Genomic DNA, 20,918 nt, shown 5'->3' with positions numbered 1-20,918 from the left:
GGGGCGTGTGACCCTGGAGCAGATATTACAGATGTTTACTGTGTAGTGCACCCTTCAGCGTAAAAACTCTCTGCATGCCCTGGGAGAAAACAGTCCCGTGGCTCAACTTGAGATGGTTTGTTGTGTTAGGAGGTTGACACGATAGGATGCTCTCTGTTTTTCCCTTCTCTCATGGTAATGTATATCTCTTTTCTCTGAATATGCCCCTGAATGACAATTCTGTAACCTGGTATTTGGGTCCATTTTTTCCAGATCATGCCCTTTACTGGCATGCTGGTGTCACTGATTCTCCGTGTATCACTCCATTTAACCCCTTCCTCTGGAGCCCAGGGCAAGCCGACACAGGGTAGTATTTCTCTAAGCCCTCTGCGCAGGTACTCAGCTCTATGGAGGCCTTGGGGGAGCTCAGAATTGTAGGTGGTTTGCATCGATGTAGGCCATAGTGGAGCACAAGAGCTGACAGACAGACCTGCTGCCTGTTCTGCCAAGTGAACAGACTTTGTTCCCTGGAGGAGGACTGAGGAGTGGGAGAAATCTAACAAATCCTTTGCAGTAGGCAAGTGGACTGGTAAGTTGAGGGTAGTTAAGCATTGGACGCAGACAGTCAGTCTGAGCAGTGTGCTGGTTCCAGAACTGAAGGCCTGGGTTTGCTATTAAAGTGGTTTCGATAGTGCTTTTCCGTTAAAAGCTCATATTTCTCCGTAGGGTAGATTTTAGCCTGAGATGCACAACACAGGATATAACAAATCCTGAAAAAAAATCTACTACGTAAGTGTAGTTTGGTTAGTTTCCAGCATTAAATTTTGCTCCCAGAACTAATAAACCAGGGTGCAAAATCTGCAAGAATTGCAAGCACCTGAATAAAGAAGTATAATTGAAGGACCTGCCTGTGTATGACTTACAAATTGTGATTGGTATTGTGTCTTGGTGTATGAATTTTACAAAACCATTAATGTGGTGGTTTCCAAAAAGCCTCTCTGACCCCGTGGTTGTGCGTTTGTTTCTCACTGCCCCGCTGAAACCCCGAGGAGATATCTAGAGGAACGCTAGACCAGCGAGCTAACTGAGAAGCTGTCTTGAACCTTAGCCCCCTAGCTGTTCAAATGTCAGCTTTGGATACAGAGACGGCTGTTGCCTAACTAAAACAAGCAGGTTTTCTGAAACCTTCTGAGGTAAGTGGTGGTTGTCAGAGCTGTAGTGCCTCGCCATTTGAAACACATGAAGCTTTATGAGACCCATGGAAAATTGTGGAATGATTGCTCATCTTTAATGAGAGCTGAGTCAAGCCTTAGACGGAGTCCCAGCTGTCTCAAGCAAGACATTATTAGAGCTTGCTAGGCATTATTATTAATGCTAACCAAAATAGATAAAGTTTACTATGATATGTTGCTGTCGTAGTTCAGTCCCAATCGGGACCAGACTACACAGTCTCTCTCTCTCACTCCCCCCACCCTCCGAGAAAATAGGAGGAGATGATATAAGAAAAATGGCTCAAGGTTTGAGATAAGGACAGGGAGAAATCCTTAAAGTTACCATCACGGGCAAAACAGACTCGACTTGGGGAAAACTATTCATTTATTATTACAAACAGCAGGATAATGAGACAGAGAACAAGATAACCTCCCCCCACCCCTCCCTCTTCCCAGGCTTAACATTATCTCTACTACCTTCCCCTCCCAAGAGGCACAGGGGGGAAGAGGGAATGGGGATTGCGGTCAGTTCATCACGCGTCGTTTTACGCCGCTGCTTCATAGTTGGGGGAAGAACTCCTCACATTCCTCCCCTGCTCCATTGTGGGGTCCCTCCCACGGGCCACAGTCCTTCATGAAACTGCTCCGGCGTGGGTCATCTCTTCCATGGGGTGCAGTCCCTCCAGAATGGCTGCCCCAGCACAGGCCCTCCACGGGCCACAGCCGCCTTCAGGCTTCCACCTGCTCTAGCATGGGGTCCTCCACGGGCTGCAGGTGGATCTCTGCCCCTCCGTGGACCTCCATGGGCTGCAGGGGGACAACCCGCTCCACCATGGTCGTCACCACAGGCTGCAGGGGAATCTTGGCCAGGAGCCGCATTACTCTTCCCCCTCCTTCTGAATTGACCTTGGTGTCTGCAGCCATTCCTCTCACAAGAAAAATTCTTCGCAACAGGCTGGCAGATGCCTCTCAGGATCTTTTTTACATCTCATTCACATCTCATTTCCTGGAGAGGAGATGCAGCCGGGCCGGGCCTAGTTGGGCCCAGTCAGCCGCCTGGCAAGAGGCCAGAAGGTAAGGCCTGCAAGGCCCATGAGGCCTGCGCCTCCCCCTTTTCGCCTCTGCCCCCGCTCAGCTGCTTCACATCTTCTCTTCTTTTTTCTTTTCTGCTTACCCCTTCTTAAATATGTTATCGCAGAGGTGTTATCACGGGACATTCTGCTACCAATTGGCTCAGCCTTGGCCAGCAGCGGGTCTGCCCTAGGCCCGGCCGAGTCCACTGAACAAAGGGGAAACAACTTCTAGCAGTTTCCTACAGAAGCTGCCACCTTAGGTCCCCCCTCACTAAACAAAACCAGAACAGTCATCAAAGAGACAAAAGTTGGAAGAAGTTGTAATTAAAGTTCAATTACTTTATTTTGTTTTTCTACCACCACCTACCAGTCTGGCCACATGCTTGCCAATTTCTTGATAATTTTATCTTTTTTTTTAGAGGAAGAGAGTTTTCAGGAAATCTCTCCAATTTTTCCTTCCAAAAAGCTCTAGGCAGGCGACCCAGATTTGTCTAGTTCACATGAAGAAAAGCATTTAAAAATAAACTTCTAACAAAAGCTGCTGCTATTGTTGTAACTTAATATTCGCAGAGGAAATCCAATTATGGCCAAGGAGCAGATTAGTCCTTTTTTTTGGTTTTTTTTTTTTAATAACCAATTTGTCTGATTAAGATACATATAATTATAGGGAAGTGCTTTGTGAGTTAGTTAAATGGAACACAACACCATCTTATTCTGCTGTGAAATGAATGCAGCACAATAGTTTGAGTTGAATGAATGATTTGAGTCAAAAAGGTGGCATGCTAACAAGTCATCTTCCAAATATGTAGATTGATGTTAGCTTGTTGAAAATCAAATCTCTGCTAGCTTCCCGTTATGACCATTCAAGTGGACGTACAAGTATGTCATACCTCATAGAGTCTCGAGAGCTGTGATGTGCATGAATATAGCTTGGCGAGCTTACAGCTAACTTGCTGTTCATAGAATTATAGAATCATAGAAACATAGAATGGTTAGGGTTGGAAGGGACCTTCAAAGGTCATCTAGTCCAACCCCCCTGCAAGGAGCAGGGACATCTCCAACCAGATCAGGTTGCTCAGAGCCTCATCCAGCCTGGCCTTTAACGTTTCCAGGGATGGGGCATCCACCACCTCACTGGGTAACCTGTGCCAGTGCTCTACAACCCCCATTGTAAAAATTTTTTCCAAATATCTAATCTAAATCTACCTCCTTCTATTTTAAAACCATTACCCCTAGTCCTATTACAACAGGCCCTACTGAACAGTCTCTCCCCATCTTTCTTGTAGGCCCCCTTGAGGTACTGGAAGACCGCTATCAGGTCTCCCCAGAGCCTCCTCTACTCCAGGCTGAACAGCCCCAGCTCTCTCAGCCTGTTCTTGCAAGTTCTTGTATCTTGAATGTTAACTTTCCACATTTTGAAAGTTAACTTCACGATTTGGGTTGGGTTTGTCAACATATATGCCAGGGACCAGGCAAATTACAAACTGGCTCTGAAACCTAGGACCAGTGATGCAACACAAAGCCACTCCACAGGCTTGGGTAACAAGACTTCATTCTCTCCACAGCATAGTGACCAGCAATGGGATGTAAATTACTGTAATCACTGTGTCCCAAAAACATGTACACAGTCAGGCAGATCTGGATTCTCTTCACCGTGATGTGCTACAGTATAATTCAGTGGCGATGCCTACACCTACTAGAGTTTGAGGGAGGCTTACAAACACTCGCAACTCGAATTTCGCAAACCGAGTATGTTCCAACCAACAGCAGCCAAATTGTTAAGATTAAACTTCCTTGGTACTGCATCATTAATCAGCTCAAGTAATTTGACTCACTGAGATCCTGAAGGCACTGGGCTTTGTCCTTTCAGCAGTACCGTTCTTGCTGAAGTTGGAAACCAGTGTGGCCAAACACTGGGTTCCTGCAGATCCCAGCTCTGGTTTTGAAAAGCCTCTTGGTTCTACTCAGGACAACACACAATTGACAAAGGGCCAAGACATCCCAACAATTAGAATGAAAAATAAATCCTTCACGTTCCCCACTGAAAGCAGCAGTAAAAGCTCACATTGAAAAAGTAAAATTAATCCCAGTTATTCATTGCTCATTATAATTCACATCGATCAAAAGCTGCCACCACCTCTTGACCAGCTGGCTCCTATTTATTGCACAGCAACATGTCACCTTCATCCAACAAGAAGAAAGGCGAAGCGTCTGGACCACACCAACTCCATCCCATTGTTCCCCTTGTGCACCACGGCACCTCGTCCTGATCTGCCGCTGTGGGCGGGCTTTAGAAGGCCTGGCTAGAAGTAAGGAGATGTTTTGGAGGGTTATGGAAACTTGAAAACACCTGCCTTTGTGCTGGCTGGATCGCCTGTTGCTGGAGGTCCGGCCAGGCTGTTTGTGGTGTGATGGGTACATCGTGTGGCCAAAAAGGAGAAATGCAATTTCTAGTTGACCTTTTTCTTGGGCAAAATCCTGCCACTCTGTCCAGCTGAGTAACCAAGTGCTAAAGAACTGGGGAAAAAAAAAAAATGGCCAGCTGCTACCACTGGGCTTCATTCTCTGCACTTCATTGTTGACACTAAAATAGATGTCACTCTGTTTTTTCCTCTGTTCTTCATTAATCCTGCCTTGGGATTGTCATTTGTCAGCTGCCCCGGGCGTGCTTAAGTCATATTTTCAGCTGCTTCTCCAAAACCAGGAGAAAACTTCTTTTTCTAGAAGCAGCAACCTTTTTTTAGGAAATATTTAGTAATAGCGCAGTAGTAGCTAGAATGATCTAGAAGAGTGTGGGAAATTTTTTAGGCTTTCGTGGAGTCTTCTCATGACTTTATAAAGAAGCTAAAGCAACATGGCTGAGTTTGAACCTGCTTATTTAGACTTCAGTAGAGTGACTGTACGGCTGGATTCCTCAAGGGTCTACCATAGGTCCAGGACCATAAGTAGTTGATTAGTGACAGAAACATTGGAACAGAGAAATCTGCAGGTCCCTGAAATTCATAGCGGCATCAGAAAACCCGAGAGAAGGTCTGGGCGACTGTTGTGGTTTTGTTTAGTGGGGGGGGCTAAGGTGGCAGCTTCTGTAGGAAACTGCTAGAAGTTGTTTCCCCTTTGTTCAGTGGACTTGGTCGGGCCTAGGGCAGACCCGCTGCTGGCCAAGGCCGAGCCAATTGGTAGCAGAATGTTCCCCAGTAACACCTCTGCGATAATGTATTTAAGAAGGGGAAAACAGAAAAGAAAAAAGAAGAGAAGATGTGAAGCAGCCGAGCGGGGGCAGAGGCGAAGAGGGCGGGGGCGCAGGCCTCATGGGCCTTGCAGGCCTCACCCTCTGGCCTCCTGCCGGGCAGCCAACTGGGCCCAACTCGGCCCGGCCCGGCTGCAAGAAGTGGAAAGGAGATGAGCTGGATAATGTGAAGAGATTCTGAGAGGCGTCTGCCAGCCTGTTGTGAAGAACTTTTCTTGTGAGAGGAATGGCTGCAGACACCAAGGTCAGTGCAGAAAGAGGGGGAGGAGTAATGCGGCTCCTGGCCAAGATTCCCCTGCAAGCCTGTGGTGATGACCATGGTGGAGCAGGTTGTCCCCCTGCAGCCCATGGAGGCCCATGGAGGAGCAGACATCCACCTGCAGCCCGTGGAGGACCCCACACCGGAGCAGGTGGAAGCCTGAAGGAGGCTGTGGCCTGTGGAGGGCCCGCTGGGGCAGCCATTCTGGAGGGACTGCACCCCATGGAAGAGATGACCCACGCCGGAGCAGTTCCACGAAGGACTGTGGCCCATGGGAGGGACCCCACAATGGAGCAGGGGAGGAATGCGAGGAGTTCTTCCCCCAACTATGAAGCAGTGGTGTAAAACAACGCGTGATGAACTGACCGCAATCCCCATTCCCTCTTCTCCCCTGTGCCGCTCAGGGCGGGAAGGCAGTAAAGATAATGTTAAGCTTGGGAAGAGGGAGGGGTGGGGGGAGGTTATCTTGTTCTCTGTCTCATTATCCTGCTGTTTGTAATAATAAATGAATGCTTTTCCCCAAGTCAAGTCTGTTTTGCCCGTGATGGCAACTTTAAGGATTTCTCCCTGTCCCCATCTCAAACCTCAAGCCATTTTTCTTATATTATCTCTCCCTGTTCTCTCGGAGGGTGGAGGAGTGAGAGAGAGACTGCATAGTCTGGTCCTGATCAGGGCTGAACTACGACAGCGACAAAGGCTGCAAAGAATTAATCTAGATGAGAGTAATTAGCTGCACTAATACTGGTGGTAAACGGTAGATTAAGGGGCAGGATCAGGAAGTTATGGGCAGTCTGAAGCATGAGTCAAATGCCCTGCGCTGTGAGTAAGGCAGATACTACACCAGAGTGTGTAAACAGGAACTCAGCCTGGACTACCATACCAGTTTTGCCTAGTCATAGCCACGCCTACGCTGGAGTTCTAGGCCAGGTTTAGGCGTTGAGCTTCAAAGAAACGTGGCCCAAAGAGTGAGAATCAAGAGAAGAACAAGATGTGGAAATCCTGACCTCTGGAGAGAAGAAAAGTGTTGTTAGCTTCCAGAAGAGACGGACTTCTCCCTGAGAACACCTTTCAGAAAGGGTTAGGCAGAGAGAGTGCACAGCGAGTTGTGAGCAGCTTGTATGAAGACAACTCCTGCCCAGAACCACAGCTGTGAGACGTTGCCAGCCAGCCTATCCTTCAGGAGTGAGGAATGCGGCACTGCTGGGTTGCAACATAGGTATTTTTATAAACCAGTGCCTGAGCAATTTTAACACAGGGGAGGAATAATGTCAATCACTTTGATGTAGCCAACAGAAGCAAAGAAGTCTTGTGGCAGCTCCTTCCCACTTCCATGATAACACTGGAAGACAGGCAGGTGTGCTATTGGGGGTACACATAACATTAACTCTCTGGCTGTCTGAGGCACAGCATCAGAAATTGATTAATTTTCCAAACGCAGGCAAATCCTCCCCACAGATAATGCCCTACTGCTGGCCAAAAGATGGCGAAGTGATTACAACGGGGTTTTCTTTTCACTGCACTACTCCAGTAATATTGCTAGCCATGCTCTGGGAACAAATAGGTCAGGTCCAAGCCTTGCATTTGCTGGCATCTCATCCATCCCAAACATTTGCACTGTGAGACATTTGATGCCAGAGACAGTGCAGATGCCTATGCCAGAGCACACGGTGCACATCCAGGCTTCAGGTCTCATCACAAAGTGTTAACTGTCTGGCTTGTAGTATGAGCCCGTCCAAGGTAGAAGGAAATTACACATTGCAAGCTCTACTTCACGTCACAGATATGAGGATTGCTGCTGAAGTGCTGTCTTCCACAGACTGGGTGAAATAATTTTTCTTTGCTGGAGAACTTTCTTGCTGGCAAACACAAGTCTGAAAGAATCCTGCGGTCTCAAATCAGCAAGAAAACATCCATCTCGGTCTTTGCCAGCCTTGAGTGACCTTGGGTGGGAGTTTGTCTGGACTTGACCCTGTATTACAGACCAAATAAACTGGTTTCTCTTCAGCAAAGTTCCTAACAAAGAGGGCCAGATGTCAGGGGACGAAAACCAGCACCATTTCCCTGCAATTTTTAATTAATCCCTCCTTTAAATCACCAGTTTATTCCCCCCTTGTTTATTGACACCCTCTCAGCATGGGCCCAAGGGGAGCGGAAAGATTTTTTGCGGCACTCCTGCCTGTTCTTGGCACTCATTTGATCAGAGGCGGAACAGGACGCAAACCTTTCCTGCCGGGGCTGAGACCGCAGCCGAGCGCTATTCAGCTCCCAGAACAATGTCTGGCAGCTTGCAAGTAATTTAAACCGGCTAAAAACAGCCGAGCCTGGGTATGAATCATGACCCATCGGTGTCTGAAAGCAGCACGGCCTCTGCTGGCAGGCAACTCGCTCCCTGGAGAACAGGCAATAAATAACGTTTTTAAAGGACTCTCGCAGGGGCTTTGCCTGCGTGAATCCCAGCAAAAAGCCGACTCTCAAAAGCGTGCATCTGGGGCAGAGGGATGTGCAGCCCTCCGGAAGAGCTGCCCTAACTTTAACAAAAAAAACCCCACCAAATATAGAAATATTGTGCGGGAACAGAGATGATGTGGGCTTTTTCTTGGCCGCCAGTTCTTCTAAGAGCGCCGTACAATGTCACACCGTGGCGTTATCGCTCCGCTTTTTGAAGCATCCCCGAAAATGATATTCCCACTCTGTTTCTCTAGAGAAAAAAAAAGCAAGATGCTCCAGGATGGCAAGCAGGGCCGGTTCCTTTGAGGTCAGTAGAATAAACGCGGGTCATAGCGGCTGGGAACCGGGACCGTAATACACGGGTGGCAGTGCCGGAGCTTGCCGTGGGGCTGGGGAGCGTGGCCAGGGGAATTGGGATAGCTGCGGTGTTCCCCTCGCCCTGCCGCCAACCCGAGGCGTCTCTTTGGTCCTTGGTGGCCTAAAGCTGGCAGCAATGTCGTTCGTAAAGTGCTTTGTGAGGTAACAGACCTCTGGGAAACCTCGGTGTTACCCGAGAAATAAGCTCCAGGAGCGGATGATGCCGAGAAAAACCAGCATCGGCCTACGGACAGACACAAGGGGGAAGGTTTGTATTCCCAAGGGGACGGGGGCCCCATCCACCGAAGAAGGGGGTCTGGCGGGGTATGAACCCCCGAGCAGCTGGATTGAAGGTGCGGCCTAAGGACCCAACCCGGAAAGCTGCCCCGATGGCGGCGCACGGCCGGCCTCTCGCACCCTCCGCTGCATCGGGGCCCCCTCCTGCGTCTGGAGGGGCTTTGTCCCGTTTCTGTTGGGCGCCAAAACCCAGCCGCCATTCCACGCCCGGCTGTTGCCGGTGCAATACCGGGAACAGGGAGCGGGGCCGGGGGCGGGGCAACCGGAGCCCCGCCCTCCACAGGGGGCAAAGGGGCGGGGAGTCGTCGCCGCGGCGCTCCGCTCCCATTGGCTGCCGAACCGCACGGGCGCTGTTGTTGACGTGACGCCCGCCATTCCCTATTGGCTGCGGCGCGGGCCGGGGGGCGTGACGGCGGCGGTCGCCGCTCGGTAGGTGCGGGCCGGGCCGCGGGCGGCGAGCGCGGTCCCTGGTGGGGGGGGGGCGACCGGGGACCGGGAACCGGGGCGGGGCGGGGCGGAGCGGAGCAGAGCAGGTCCGAGTGCTGCCGTGGCCGCCCGGAGGGGGGTCCTGGGGGCGGCTGAGGGGGGCAGCGGGCGGCTCTGGCGTTGTAAGCCCGTTCCCGGTACGCGTGGCGCGTTGCATCCGTGCCTCCCGCCGTTCGGGGCATCCCCAGCCCGCGGTGCTTCCTCGGCTGTACCGCCTTTATATTTAAGTGTTTTTCAGTTATTCTGCCGGTTTTTTTCAGCGGTGGAAAAGCTTTTATTGCAAAAAAAAAAAAAGAAAAAAAAAGGAAAAAATACCAAACTCAGGCCTGAAAGGCAGGAGAGGGGCGGTTTCCCCCCAAAACAACAAAAATCCCCCTTTCCTAGCAAAGCCAGGGCTGGTGGGAGATGGAGACTCCATCAGCCTCCGCTGCTCCTGCCTGCCGGCCAGGCGATCCCCGGGGGCGGTGGGACATCCCCCCTTGGGACAGAGCCCTTGCTTTCCTTTCGACGGCGCGGAAAAAGTCCAGGGATCGCTTTTCTGGAGAGATCCCGAGGGACCTTCCCCCGCCGAGCTGGATGAAAGAGCCCTTGTCTTCGTCCGTTATCTAAAAAAACCGAAAAAACAGGGTCGCGGGTGCCGTTCCCGTGCTGCCCCATGGCTGGCGAGACAATGGAGGGCGCGGGCGCAGCCGGGGATTCTGGCCGTTTTCCCGTGGTTTTGAGGCCAGTGGAAAATCTCCGCCATGCCTCCCTCTTCTTAGCCGCGTCAGGAGGATTTGGGCTGGCTTCTTCCCCTCGTGAGGGCTGATCTTGACCTGTCGCCGCCACTGGCAGCCCGGCCTCTGAATTTCTGCGGTTTTGTTGGAAAACGGTGAGAAGCCGTATTTTCTAGATGCTCTTCTAGTTGGGAGTTGCGCTCGGCGGCGTTAGCATTTTCTTTTTGCCTGATGGTTCTGCGTACGGGATGTGCGCGACTTCCCCGCCTGGTTTGCGTCCAGGTGTGGGTGTGGGTGCGTGTCCAGCTCCCCCTGAAATTAACTGAGATGAGCTGCTGGAATTAGAGACTTTTGAAAACGCAGTGAAATCTCTGGTGGCCCTTGGAATATCCTTACAAATTCTGAAAGAAGCAGATTTACTTTTGCTTGTGTGTATTGGCAGCTTTCCTGGTTTCTCTTTAGCTTCCAGTTAGCTTCTGGGGATTTAATGAACCTGTGAACCAGGTTTTTTGGGGGGGTTTTTTTGGTTTTTTTTGGTTTTTTTAAGAGTAAGGGCATTATAGACACGCATATCCCTGCACTCTGTGTCTGTAAGATCAACAAATAGCCTTGCAAGTTCAGGGTAGTTCAACCCTCGTGCTCTTGTGTACCATTACAGAAATAACAGTTGGGTTGTAACCTATAATTTTTTTAAATGTTGTTTAACACATGCTTTGCAAATTTAAAGTCAAGCTTATATTTGTTTTTTATAGTTGTTTTTACTGAGCTGACTGACACATGACTCAAGCCACTAAATCTGATGGAGATAACGATGTTCAACATCACTTTTAATTTAGGATGGCGTCTTTTATAAACAGAGAGGCACTGAGGTCGATCCTTAATTACTGCACATTCAATTTAACGCTTTAAAGTCTGCTTTGATGCCTTGTCAAGCTTTTCTTTCTTTTGTGTATGTAATTTAAAATCCCTGCACAACAACAGAATTGAGTGTCAAGGCATTTATGTCCTAAACTGTGGGCGTCCAGCTCCCGCCCCCTCCCCCCATTAAGATTTATGTTTACCCCGTCGTTTTTGGATATACAGTGCTTCCAGTACGCGGAAGGAAAGATTAGAGCCGGAGAGATGCCGTGATAACTGGTGGTGTTCTCTGCTGAATCACCTGCACCGCGCATGGTGAATCTGAAGCGGGCTGTGTGGCTCTGAAACGGATCCTGGAATTTAATACGCGCTATCTAACGATTTGTCACCCCACCGGCTTTTTGCTTGATGGGTTTTGGTTGGAAGAGAAGGAATCCAAGCAGCGAGCATCGCTTATCCTTGCGCCAGAGCCCCGGCTTTCAAAATCCCCTCCAGGGATTTTCCGGGATTTGGATTTGACCTTTTGGCGTTTGGTTTGCTAATACTTGCTCGCTTGACTGTCGGAACAAAACCAATTGAGAGGGATGGAGTGGGAGCCGGTGAAGGCTGGCAGGTGACAGGGGGCTGCCTCCTGGGGCGCGAGGACTGCCAGCCTTAAAAATTTATGTGGTGGATACGTGAAGAAGTCGCACACATGCTGTGTGTGAAACACAGGTGGGTTCATCAGTGGTTTGGGATACTCTTGTTAGTGTCAGAAATCTACCTTCTGCTAAACAAGATATATATGCTTACGTATATTTTAATGATATATTGTTGTGTAATATGTAGGGAATTTAGTAGAGGTGGGTTTATCAGTTACATTTATTGCAATTATCATGCCTTCTTGTTTGGATATACAACCTTTGTGAGGGGAAAAAAAGAGCAGTGCATCGCTTTTAGGATAACATGATGTGCCTAGGGTTGTACTTGGTTGCGACTTAAGCGATGCAGTGGGTGAGTGCGGGTGTCGGCAGAGGGACACGGCTTGCGTGGAGGGCTGGGAGAGCCCAGGCTTTACTCGCCCGCTGCGCAGCTGCTGCCGTGCTGAATTTAGCTGCCCCACAGTCGCATGGCTCCTGACTCTCAGGGAGGGGGAAGGCAGCTGCGGTGCCCGCCGCTGGTTGCGCTGGGGATTCGGTCTCCCCTGGAGACCCAGCGCGTCGCCCCGCCGCTCTTTGTTGTGTGCATGGGCTCTGCCCGTGGGAAAAGCCCCATCGCTGGAGGGGCGGACCATAAAATGAGATTGTGACAAAAGAGCTGGCAAAGGTGTGAGTATTAACTTGTTTCCCACTTCCAAGTATTGTTTGGGAATACTTTCATTCCTACTTTTTTTTTTTAATTCATTTTAAAGTTGAGTTTGCTGTTGATGCTCCCTTGGCTGGCTTCTCCGGCGCTAGCTGGGTGAGTACCAGCGAAACCACTCTGCCCATGTTTTCCCAATACCAGCACCCCAGTTTGGGCTGGAGTTTGTGGAAGGGGCTTCGGTATCCCCAGGGCTCCAGGCTGCCCGCCTGCAACCGAGCGGTGCAGAGCCTATGTGGGAGGATTTTGGCAGCGCCAGTTTTGATGCTCTGCAGGGAGCCCGTGAGATGTCGTTTGTGTGGAGAGCATTTTTGAGTCCCGCTAGCTTGGCAAACGCAAGCAGAGGCGCTCGGCTGTGGCTGGTGTTCGCAAAACAAAGTCTCCCGCGTGCTTTATTGAGTGTCCCTGATTTGGGTCATTGGTTGTCCTGCTGCAGCTCCTCGTCCGAGTCCAGCACGGGCAGCAAGAAGGTGGTGGCAGAGTATCTCCATGCGAGGAGCAGCCGGGACTCAGGCTTCAAGAATAATACCTCACGTTAGGAGGATTTGCAGCAAGGTGCAATGGGCTTGGCTGTACAGCACAACTGAAAATGTGTCATCGGTTGAGCAAGTATTTCCATTAATTAATTTCACCAAGAGCTAATTTCATGAATTGCCGTAGAAGGTGCTGAGCTCAGCGCCAAATTTGAGTTTTACAGCCTCCTGCCTCCCACTCTGATTTCTTATATATACTGCTTATATACACTTCTCACTTCTGGGTGGCTTCCATTTCAAGGTTTTGAGTTTGTCTCTTAAAAAACCCCTCAACTTCCCACCCCAACAGCCTTCAGGGCGCAGCCACACTAATAGGTGCTTTACGTCCTGCTTAGTGATGTCTCATTTGGGCCCGGTAACCTCATGGTGCACAAAGTGTTCGTGAGCTTGGCCATTAACTCATGAGCCAGTTGCACCGTGGTGGCAAGGTAGAAAGCACAGGTTTGTTCTCAGTGCAGCCAGAGCTTTAATTAGATTTTCCCTGTGTGTCATGTTCTCAAAACCAGAAAACGCTGCTGAGATGTGAAGGCTTGCTCTTTCCTCTGCCCCACTTGATGCACCCAGAGGCAACTTTATGATTTTTGGGATCTGACCCAGAACATGCTTAAGTTCTTTGTTAATAGACACACCCCATTTCTTTACTTGGCGTGGAAACGAGGGGGGACAGTGAGTTGCCACTACCATGTGTTGTGTATTTCAGAGAGCCCGAGGCTTGGCGTCGTCGTGCAGAAGTTCTGTCCCGATGGCCGTGGATGTGGGAAAATCGCTTTCTGAAGCCTCACTGAGCAGGAAGGCTGAGGGCGATGGTAGGTGGGACTGCACAGAGGTGGAGATGGACTACCCAGAGCTAACGGACAGCCTGTGCCAGATTTTAGGGGCAGAGGAAGCCAAGCCCTGCCCACAAGGGACAGAGAGCCTGGCAATGAGCCGACGCAGTCGCTTGGCCGCTGGTGTCACCCAGGGAGGCTCGAGCTACCGCCAAGAAGTGTCTTCAGCATCCACATCCAGATTTCCCAGAGCAAGAGTAAGCCTCTCAGAGACAGAGACGTTAATTTGTAGAGCCGCCAACAGCGACGTGCCTCGTCGTGTTAGCCACCGGTTCCTCTCCTCAGAAGAGCAGCAGGTGAGAGGGTTGTACGTACAGGTGTTGCTGCATCACCAGGAGGTCCCAGCTGTGGTGGGGACTTGTTTGTCTGGGCTGTCCTAGCAAGGGCTTTCCATCTCCTCCAGCCAGAGCGTGCTCACCCCAGCCCCGGGCTAAACAGTGTGGTGAGGAAGGGCTTGGGCTCCAGCACCTGAGCCATCACCTCCGTTCCCGTATTGCCACTGTGGAGCTGGGAAGTCACCTGGAGCAGGGCTCCTTAAATAAGTGCCTCTTGCTGCCAAATGACTCTAATGCAGCTTCCCAAGTCCTCAGGATGCCTTTCCTTAAAAACAAGCCCCAGTCCAGGCTCTGGGCAGCTGCGTGCCGTCCTACAGATGGAGCAGAGTTGCCCTTCCAGCATGTCAAGGGCTGGGCTTTTATCTCCATGTCCCAGCACAAAGGAGCCTTTTGTCTGGATGCTGTGCTTCACGTTATGCATCTCTCTCTCTCCCTTTCCTTTTTCCCCCCATCCTCGAGCAGGTGAAGGCATCGAGCAGTTGGGAGCCAGCGTCCAGCCCTCCCAGCCGGCGCAGCTCTGCAGAGGAGAGCATTCTTGCTGGCAGCTGCCACAATGCCCGTACCGGCCAGCGGAGCCAAAGGCGGGGAGCTCAATCCCCATTTTGCTCCACCCCGGAGCTCCTGCGGCCCCAAACCCCCCCCAGCCCTGAGAGCGCCCTGCGAAGCCGCTCCGCATCGAGCTTCGCCACTCTGTCTTCAGAAGAAGACGGCCTCTCCGAAGAGCCATCCCGAAGCTTGCTGGCCAGCGCGGACCCACCTTCTGCAGCCACCGCTGCCCGGGACCTGTGCTGCCGGTGGGGTGCAGCAGACGGCGGGGCGCTGCCGGCGCGCAAGCCTTTCAGTCCTCTGCTTGATGAGAGGACTGCGCAGCGCATCAGAGAGATGTCGGCCTACCAAGCCGATTACTGGGCCTGTGCCATACCGGATTCGTTACCCCCATCTCCAGACCGTCACTCGCCCCACTGGAACCCCAATAAAGAGTACGAGGACTTGCTGGATTATGCTTACCCGCTGAAGCCAAGGTACAAGCTGGGAAAGATGCCGGACCCTTTCCTCCATGACTCAGGAATAGGTCTGGACAGCTTTTCTGTCTCCCCTGAGGGCACGTTGAGGTCCACCAGCATCTACAGCCGAGGAGGGCAGGCTTGGGGAAGCGGAGAAAGCGGTCATCGGAGGTTCCTGGCCTCTGCAGAGAGGTTCTCCACCCCAGGGCCTGCAAAAAGAAGCTGCTCAGGAGCTGGCTCATACTATGAACCTTCACCTGTTGCAAAAGCATCCTTGGCAAAGAGTGCCTCCTCTCATGCTTCCAGAGGTTTTGCTAAGGATGCAACGATGGAGTCGGCTGGGCTGGATTCATCTGGCCGCCCTGCTGTGGGTGGGAGAAGCTGTTGTACCAGAGGGAGCCCCTTCCCAAACTACAAAGGGCAGGTGAAAAGCGCTGATAGGTTTTTACCTACGACACAAGTGCTCCCTCTGAGGAAGGAGTGGGAGGGTGATGAAGAATTTATCTCCCTGCCTCCGAGACTGCGGGAGTTGGAAAGGCTGGCTCAGTTTTTGTCTGATCTTTCCTTAACTGTAAGGACGCCCGGGCACAACCGCCATAACCTTCCACGCCACTGCGACGAGAGGCAGCCCCTTTCCTCCACTTTGGCTCCTTTCGGAGAAGCGGGTGGCAGGGATGAAAGAGGGAATACCGAGGATTGTGCTGGGCTGTGGCACCCCTGCAGCTCTCGAAAGCCCAGCTGGGAAAACACTGAATCGTGTGACCGGATCCGTAGGGATCCTCTGTGGGGGCTTCATCTACCTACCGGTCTCAGGAGCGCGTTGGATGGGATGTACCCAAACGAACCGTGGGTCAAGGGGCATTCAAAGAAGAGCCAGCAGACCGAGTCCCTTGCCCAGTGTGTTAAGGTAGGCTGAGACCAGAAATAAAGTTTTTTATGGGAAGATCTGGCATAAAATATGCCTGTATTTATGGCACGGTTAATTAAGCCTTCCCCTTCTACATGACGTTTGGTGCCTGGCAGCTGGTGGTGATTCATGCAGGGAGGCTCACCAGAGCAGATAATTTCTTCTGATGGAGCGAGAGCCTGGGGCTTTTCCTGGAGCTGGGCTCGGTGAAAATGTGGCGCTTGGCTTCCCCCAGCCCACTCATCCTGCAGCGCCGCAGCACCAGGAAGATGTGAGAGCTGTGTTTGGGGCTGGACCCACGTGAAATCCGGCATTCACTGCCTGCCCCATCACTCTGGGTATTTAATGCGACATGGCCGGCCTTGCCCTTCAGCCTGGGCTCCCTCATCTTCCCCAGACTGGGTCCTACCTAAGCGTCTAAGGCCAGGCAGAACTGGCGGCGTTTCTCTGAAGAGTTTCCTGATTATTTTGGGAATTTTTATTTCTCGAGCGAGTGATGCCTCATGGGCATCCTGCCACCGGTGCTGTGCTCCCCAGCCGGTGGGGATTGCTCTGTGCCTTCCTCTCTGTCTTGCTCCCCACCCAAGCCGTGGGCTGAGTTTGGAAGCCGTGCTGGGCTGTTTGCAAGAGAGTCGTTATTATCAGGCACAGAGCTGCAAGCACCAGTGCAACTCATTCCCTCTCTTGTATAGGAATAACTGCTGATTTAAAAGGGTCAGCATTAGAAGGGTCAGTATCTGTTGCCCCAAATTTCAGTGCCAGGGAGAAGCAGCTCAGCTTTATAGCAAAACCCCAGCTCCCAGGGAGCAGGAGCAGAGCTGAAGGCTGGTTTCAGTGAGAGCGGAGGCCCCTGGGTTTCGTGCAGGATCTTACAAAAATAATCCCTTACCGAGGTGCTTTTTAAAAATAAATGAAAGCACTTAATTGAACGAGATGAACCCTTGGGGAAAAGCAACTGCAAATTAACTGTGCGGCTCCGGCGAGGAGGAGGATGTCCCTTCGGCTGGGAGGTGATGGAGGCAAACCCATTCCTTCAGCCTGGGTGCCACCAGTTCCGACACCTCTCTGTGGCAGCCATTTCGTGGTGACCTTCAGTTCTTGCCACACAGTGGTTTTGGGGTGTGTTTAGGGGTTTAATTTGCTTTTTGCCTTTTTTTTTTTTCTTTTTTTTTTTTTCTGTCGACCCTTGCTTTCCTCAGCTTAGGGATGTTTGTGAGCTGAGGAGAGGTGGACGCTGCTGGCCACAGGGCCACGAGGGTGGGAAAGAAGGAGGGAGTGGGTGCTTTCTGAAACATCGCTGGCTTACCTATCACTGTTCCCATCACATCTTTGTTGCAGAAATAGATAAGTAACCACTTTTGTTATGCTTCGTTAAGTAGATGTTTTGCTGCCAGCTGGAAGAGCTAATTCGTTGGCTGTACAATGTCGTGGACATCACCGACAGCTGGGTCCCAGGCTCGCCAGACGCCAAGAGCACGAAGGCATCACTGCACCGCTACTTGGTAGGTATCACCACTGGCTTTTCTTCCTGCTCTTCGGAGCTGCAGGCAGCCAGCAGCATGAAGCAAGACACCGCTGGCACGGTCCAGGTCGGGGATGTGGGAAGCATCCAGTGTGAAAAGCCAAATTTGGGAACACTGAGAACCTGCTCAGAGGAAACTGCTCCCCAGGCAACCTGCCACAGGTGCATCTCTTCCAAAAAGCCCTTCTAAGCCGCGTTCATCTTCTTCCCTTCCCAGGAGTTCAGGAAAGACGTGGCTAACCACCGGAGCCTGACGGAGAGTGTGCTGGAGAGGGGAGAGGCGCTCCTCGACTCCATGGTGTCGAATTCGCCAGGTGAGGAGGAGTGCTGGAGTGGGGCTGGTCATGGACACAACCGGTGATGCTGGCCATAGCAGCATCTGCCCCCCGAAATCCCTGGCCCCACGTGTGTGGGCAGAGTTTGCTGTTCAGCAACTGTATGGGAACAAAAAGGGTTTTACACCTCTCTTGCTGTTGGGAGACTTGGACATGAGGTGACGTGGAGGTTTGAAGTGATTACTCCCGAGCACTTTCAGCTGCACCATCCATGCCTTGACCCTTGCCTTGTGCCATGCCACCGTCATGGATGTGATGGGTGGGTCCCTGCTTAGGTTTTTATCTTCACCGCAGCATAGCCAGCTCCCGCTGGGCTGTGGGGTGCTGCCAGCCTGCAGCGGGGAGGAGATGCTTCTGGCCACTGCAGGATTTGTCACAGCCTGCTTGCACTCAGTGCATCCCGGGGCGGGTGTCCGCAGCCAGTTTGGGGAGACAGCCCGGCTGGTGGCACGGCACACCTTGGGGAGTTGCTCTGGTGATTTGGCACATCTGGCACAAGGGATTTCTAAAGGGCGGGCTGCATCTGCAGTCACCACAGGGGCTTTAGTGGTTAAGTGCTGCATCATGGATGGGCTTTCTTACACAGTCCCAAAGGTTGCCTTTAGGAGCCCCTATTTCTGTATTTTCTCTCTTAACTTGGAGCCTCCTGTGTCGCTTCCCACCCCCTCCAAAATCTGCATAGCAGCTTGGATGGGATAAATTTCAGCTTATTGATTTCTAACACTTCAAAAGTCTGGCTGGGCGAGTGGAACTCTCTTGCTGCTCTTAGTTGAATCGTCACATTACTGCCACCTCCATCACACGTTTTGTTTTCCAGCTCTGAAAGACACGCTGGGTTTGATAGCGAAACAGTCAGAAGAGCTAGAAGCCCGCGCTGAGCACTTGTACGAGTCCGTTCTAGCTGCTGCGGGTCCCGTGCAGGACGGGATGGAGGACAAAGGGGTGCGGCAGACGGCTGCTCAGCGGGTAAGTAGGGGTGCAAAGCAGCCTTTCTGTGGTGGGGGAGGGCGGGGATTATTATTTCTTTTAATCTGATGTTTGGAAAGCCAAAAAGGAGAAGAAAGCAAGGATGATCACAAAATGGCTGCCCCCATAGTCTTAAAATGTGTTGGGGAAGAGCAGCGTGTCGGAGAACCAGCTGCTGAAACCCAAGAGTGCGATGAGAGCGGTGGCAGCTCCTCGGGGCAGCCGGCAGGCAGGGCACTGTCGGTCAGGGCGGAGGGGGCGTCCGCGCTCTGACACAGGCAGCTGCTCTACCGAAATCACTTGGACAGCAGAGGGAAGATGGGAAAGGGCTTGATTTGGGGATTTTTTGGGTTGGTTATTTTTTTCTTCTTTTTTTTTTTTTTTTCTTCTAACCCCCTCAGGAAAAAAAAGTTCTGCTTGCTGTGTCCTGGTAGGAAAAGGAAGCAAGCAAATTCAGGTGTAAAATATGGGCTAGGAAACTTGTTTGCTGGTTTCTTGAACATCTTCCCTCTAATAAAACTGCAGACAGAAGTGTTTCAGGAGAGCAGGAGGGCTAGCGTAGCGTAAAGGGGTGCCTGGTGTCGGAGGGCTGCCATAGCAGTGTACGTGGGGGCCAGCTGCGTGCTACCACGTCCCTCACTGTAAAATCGTGTCTGTACAAAACCATCATGGCTGTTAGCAAGGCGCTGGGTCCAGCAGCTCAGGAAGGCTCTTAGCTTCTGTGCACCAAGAGGTAGGAATTTAGGAACTGCAGGGTGGCCTTGGCCCCTCCCTCACCACCCGCCTTCCCTCATTAGCTCAGACTGTTGATTTCCCCATGGCTCACTCCACAGCACGCCTTAAAATTTGAAGTTGCAAAGCAGAAAAATTTTCCAGCGCTTTAGAGTAAGCGTCTTAAGTAGTTTCTTTTGGGTTTTGGTGTTTTTTTTTTTTTTTTTTTTGTTGTTGTTGTTGTTTTTATTGCTAAATAGACATAACTATATCCTGTATACTACTGAGCAGATGTGGGGGTGATTTAAGGGGAGCATGGGGGTTTGGTTGGTTTGTTGGTTTGCAGCCAAAGCACAGCAGCAAACTTGAATCCATTTTATTTCAGGTGCTGCCTCTATCAGACCTCAGCTTCGTTAGCCAGGCTCAGGATGGCTGAGAAGAAACGCAGCAAGCACCGAACCACCTCTTCCACAGATGCCAAATACGTACGATCACTGTGTGCCGAGTTAGCCAGCTCAGGCTGATTTCTGGTTCTTGTTTGGGGTTTGTGTGGTTTTTTTTTAACCATGGCTTGAGAAGGGCAAGCTGTCCAGCAGTTATTTGGCTACTGGGATGGCCAGTGAATAGTGCTGACTACGCTGGGGAGGTTTGTGAGTGAGGAATGTACAGCTGGCTTTTTTTTTTCTTTGGTTTGTATTTTTAATGTAGCTTTCCTTTTTTTTTTGTTTTTTTATTATTGAAGTGGCCTGTTCCAGGTGTTAGCAGAATGTCAGAAACACTGTTTTTTAACTGAGTAATCCATAGTGTGCCGTGCAACTCACTGCGAAGTAAAGCTGTGTGATTTTAATAGCAGTGTTCTCATGTTTTGTTTATGGTCTTAAATAGGTGCTAGAAGCCAAGAAATAGCAATTCCTTCTGGTTGCTGGGAGCAAACTAAACTCATGTTTAGAATTGCCATTCCCTGCTGAAGCAGAGCCTCTTTAAATTTCAATTTTCTTATGCATAAACACAAGGAGCCAATATGCTGTGTGAATCTTGATAAAATAATACACACGAGTACACCCAGGGAAGAGCCAGGTTATGTGTAAACTGCTGTTACCTGCTAGGTGCAGTACCTGTGTTAGCGCTGCGCTGGTTCCCCTGGGTGAAGAGTTCTGCCGTTCCCCTAGTTCGTCACTGCTCACAGAACAGTCATAAACTGGTTTCCAAACCCTTTCTGCAACAGCAAAGTGCGTCTCTGAAGCAGCGCAACAAGGTAAGTGGAGCAAAAAAAGTTACAGCCAACTACAGAATGTTGGTACTGGGCTTTACTGAACCTTTACACTAAGTGGTGATCATCATCATCTCATGCAGAAGACCTCATTTCCTCCCATTCTTGTGAACAGAACAAAGCAAAGTTTCCGTACCGCAGAAGTTAAACTGAAAGCAGTTAAACTGAAGCATAGTTAAACTGAAGCAGTTACGAATGACAAATAATTCATGGGGCTTTCTGGGGTGGTTTGGTGT

General features: G+C 50.9%; 1 protein-coding gene across 1 annotated transcript; it reads left to right on the top strand.

Annotated features, from left to right (window-relative positions):
- The first annotated feature begins 12,443 nt into the window (after positions 1-12,443).
- On the top strand, positions 12,444-20,259 carry CEP68 (centrosomal protein 68). The gene is made up of 7 exons (XM_086745405.1): positions 12,444-12,827; positions 13,506-13,928; positions 14,430-15,878; positions 17,258-17,380; positions 17,618-17,714; positions 18,553-18,701; positions 19,798-20,259. Exons 1-7 carry the CDS (start codon positions 12,762-12,764, stop codon positions 19,846-19,848), a joined length of 2,358 nt encoding a protein of 785 aa, XP_086601531.1. The 5' UTR covers positions 12,444-12,761; the 3' UTR covers positions 19,849-20,259.
- Positions 20,260-20,918: the final 659 nt, after the last annotated feature.

This window comes from Chlamydotis macqueenii, chromosome 3 (assembly GCF_036417535.1).
Source record: "Chlamydotis macqueenii isolate bChlMac1 chromosome 3, bChlMac1.mat, whole genome shotgun sequence".
In the NCBI taxonomy this organism is placed as follows: Eukaryota; Metazoa; Chordata; class Aves; order Otidiformes; family Otididae; genus Chlamydotis; species Chlamydotis macqueenii.
Note: the sequence above shows the minus strand (reverse complement) of the source record. Positions and strands in the feature narration are given on the sequence as shown.